Source organism: Ochlerotatus camptorhynchus, unplaced genomic scaffold (assembly GCF_037179485.1).
Source record: "Ochlerotatus camptorhynchus isolate MF236.1 unplaced genomic scaffold, CSIRO-AGI_Acam_v1.1 ptg000367l, whole genome shotgun sequence".
NCBI classification, from domain to species: Eukaryota; Metazoa; Arthropoda; class Insecta; order Diptera; family Culicidae; genus Ochlerotatus; species Ochlerotatus camptorhynchus.
The window spans coordinates 3,286,090-3,288,779 of NW_027040855.1; the positions used below are offsets into that span (position 1 = coordinate 3,286,090).

General features: G+C 44.7%; 1 protein-coding gene across 1 annotated transcript; it reads left to right on the plus strand.

Annotated features, from left to right (window-relative positions):
* The first annotated feature begins 726 nt into the window (after positions 1-726).
* Positions 727-2,082, plus strand: LOC135709905 (uncharacterized). The gene is made up of 2 exons (XM_065232351.1): positions 727-831; positions 1,324-2,082. The coding sequence occupies exons 1-2, from the start codon at positions 727-729 to the stop codon at positions 2,080-2,082; spliced, it is 864 nt and encodes a 287-aa protein (XP_065088423.1).
* Positions 2,083-2,690: the final 608 nt, after the last annotated feature.

Genomic DNA, 2,690 nt, shown 5'->3' on the forward strand with positions numbered 1-2,690 from the left:
GTTTCGCTTCATGCCAATGGGAAAACCGTGAACACGTTCGCCTATCTGGATGGGGGATCAGATTCAACGTTGCTGGAGAGTTCGATAGCTAAGGAGCTTGGAGTTACGGAACTAGCCATTCCGCTGTGCTTGCAATGGACCAACGGTGTAAAGCGTACCGAGGAGGATTCCCAACGAGTGCATGTAGAGATTTCCGGAAGCAATTCCAACAAGCACTTCGCATTGAGCGGAGTACACACAGTATCCAGTTTGGACTTACCGCATCAAACTGTCGACTTCAATGAACTACAGGCCAAGTTTCCTCATTTGAAGGGGCTTCCTGTTACAAGTTACGATGGTGCGGTACCAAGGCTACTGATCGGTCTAGATAACACCAAGTTGAAGACGCCTCTCAAACTCCGAGAAGGCAAAGGGTATGAACCAGTTGCGGCGAAAACACGTCTAGGCTGGACGCTGTATGGGAGATCAGGAGATGCAAATGCCAAGCTGCCCCATCGAGTTATGCACGTCTGCAATCGCCCGACGAATTATGAACTTGACGAGATGGTGAAAAGTTTCTTCACTATCGAAGGTGCGGGCGTTGGAGCAACCGAAATGGTCGAATAAATTAGCGAAAAACGAGCTAGTGAATTGATGGAAGCCACTACAGTGCGTACAAATTCAAGGAAGTTCCAAACAGGTCTTTTATGGAAACAGGAAAAGGTGGAATTTTCTGACAGCAGGCCTATGGCGGAAAGAAGGACGCAGTGTCTTGAAAAGCGGTTATCAAAAGATCCAATGTTGTACGAGAAAGTCGACTATTTGGACAGCGTCGACACGGTCGAAGAAGCAGTACAGTTGGCAGAGGAGGTGAAAACAGTTCATGAACGTGGGGGATTTGAACTTCGACATTGGCTGTCCAACTCTTCAGAAGTGTTGAAGCGGATCGGTGAAGAATCATCAGATTCGACGAAGAACTTCATGATGGGAAAAGGTAACGGCTCGGAACGAGTTTTGGGTATGATTTGGCTACCCAAAGAGGACGTATTTTCCTTTGCGATACGCTTTCGCAGTGAACTCGAGAGATTGCTAAATGGATGTGTCTATCCCACCAAAAGGGAACTTCTAAGTCTTGTGATGAGCATATTCGATCCTTTGGGGCTGGTGGCGAATTTCGTAATCCATGGCAAAGTCTTGGTGCAAGATGTTTGGAGATCGGGCATAGGATGGGATGCAAAAATACCAGAGAAAATATTTCCACTGTGGCACCGTTGGGTTCTAGCTCTCCAAGACCTGGGAAAAGTACGAATTGAACGCTGCTATTTTCCCGGGACGATTTTCCAGGGAGCTCGGAAAGAACAGCAGCATGAAGTGAATCAGATCAACTATGTCTTGGCCGCCACGTTCACAAATGCAGCAACGCAGTGGAAGCTGAATCCTCCCTATGCTCCGCACATGGGGGGCATCTGGGAACGATTAGTGCGGTCGGTGGCCACCATGGATATTTCGAGGAATCCTGATGAAGAAACCCTCTTAACTGCCTTAGCAGAAGTGGAGTCAATGGTGAACACTCGTCCGCTTACGTATCTTCCTTTGGATTCAGCAGAGAGTGAAGCGCTCACTCCGAACCACTTCCTGCTTCTAAGTTCTAACGGAGTATGCCAGCCAGTCACTGCTTCGCTGCATGATGCATCGGTTATGCGTTCGAATTGGAAGCACGTGCAGGTCATGTTGGACCGTTTCTGGAATCGATGGATCAGGGAATACTTACCAGTCATATCGCGACAGTCGAAGTGGTTGGGGGAAGTGAAACCGATACAGATTGGAGACTTGGTCATGATCGTGAACGAAACAAGGAGGAATAGCTGGGAAAGAGGAATCGTCGTAAAAGTGTATACAGGAAAAGACGGAAGAATACGCAGCGCGGATGTGAGGTCTGCTACGGGCATACATCAGCGTCCGTTAACTAAGTTGGCTGTCTTGGATGTGCTGGAACAGGATGGTGTGGCTGAAGGAACTTCATGCAATACGGGGTGGGGTATGTGCGCGACGATCCAAGACCCCCCGTCATTGGCAAACGCTGCCGATATCCAGTCGACCTAACGGTTGACTGACAACTTCAAGCTCGGAAACGTCAACCGGAATTGTCAGTAATGCAAATTTCACTATCATTATCTATTCCCATTGTTATAACTTAGTACAAAGAACACAGAAGAATACGTTAAAATTTGGAGTTTTTATTTAGTGCTACAATATTAAAAGTTGTATCTTATAAAACCTACTGGTTCTAAAACCATCTTGTGAGTAATTTTTTTGTCTAAAATAAACACAAACACTGATTGAATTCATATAGACTAGGTTACAACAATCAAGCAAAGCAACTGTTACACACAGACGGATTAAAAAACGAAGAAGACTAATAATTGTAAGTAACAATAAAAATTTGTAAAAACGGGCATAAAACTAATTAAAATAATGAAGTAATGAAATTGGGTTGTTAGCGGAATGCTAAATAAAACAGCAAAAGGGTTTATCTTCCATTTAATTCCACTTAATTAATTTTGGTATCCATGACAGATACGTATTTCGACTACAATGTGCAGTCTTCATCAGTGTCATTCCCACTAAAGAACTTATCAAAATCTAACCCCCTTAAGTACTCATCCCCTAGGTAAAAAAGTCAAGATCATAGGTATAAAAATGAAACTACA

What these genes read in the sequence shown, in the direction of transcription:
- LOC135709905 (XM_065232351.1), top strand. Translation starts at nt 727, where the DNA reads ATGGCGGAAAGAAGGACGCAGTGTCTTGAAAAGCGGTTATCAAAAGAT. An exon ending in TCGACACGGTCGAAGAAGCA is followed by an intron (nt 832 to 1,323) that starts GTACAGTTGGCA and finishes ACGATTTTCCAG; the next exon opens with GGAGCTCGGAAAGAACAGCA.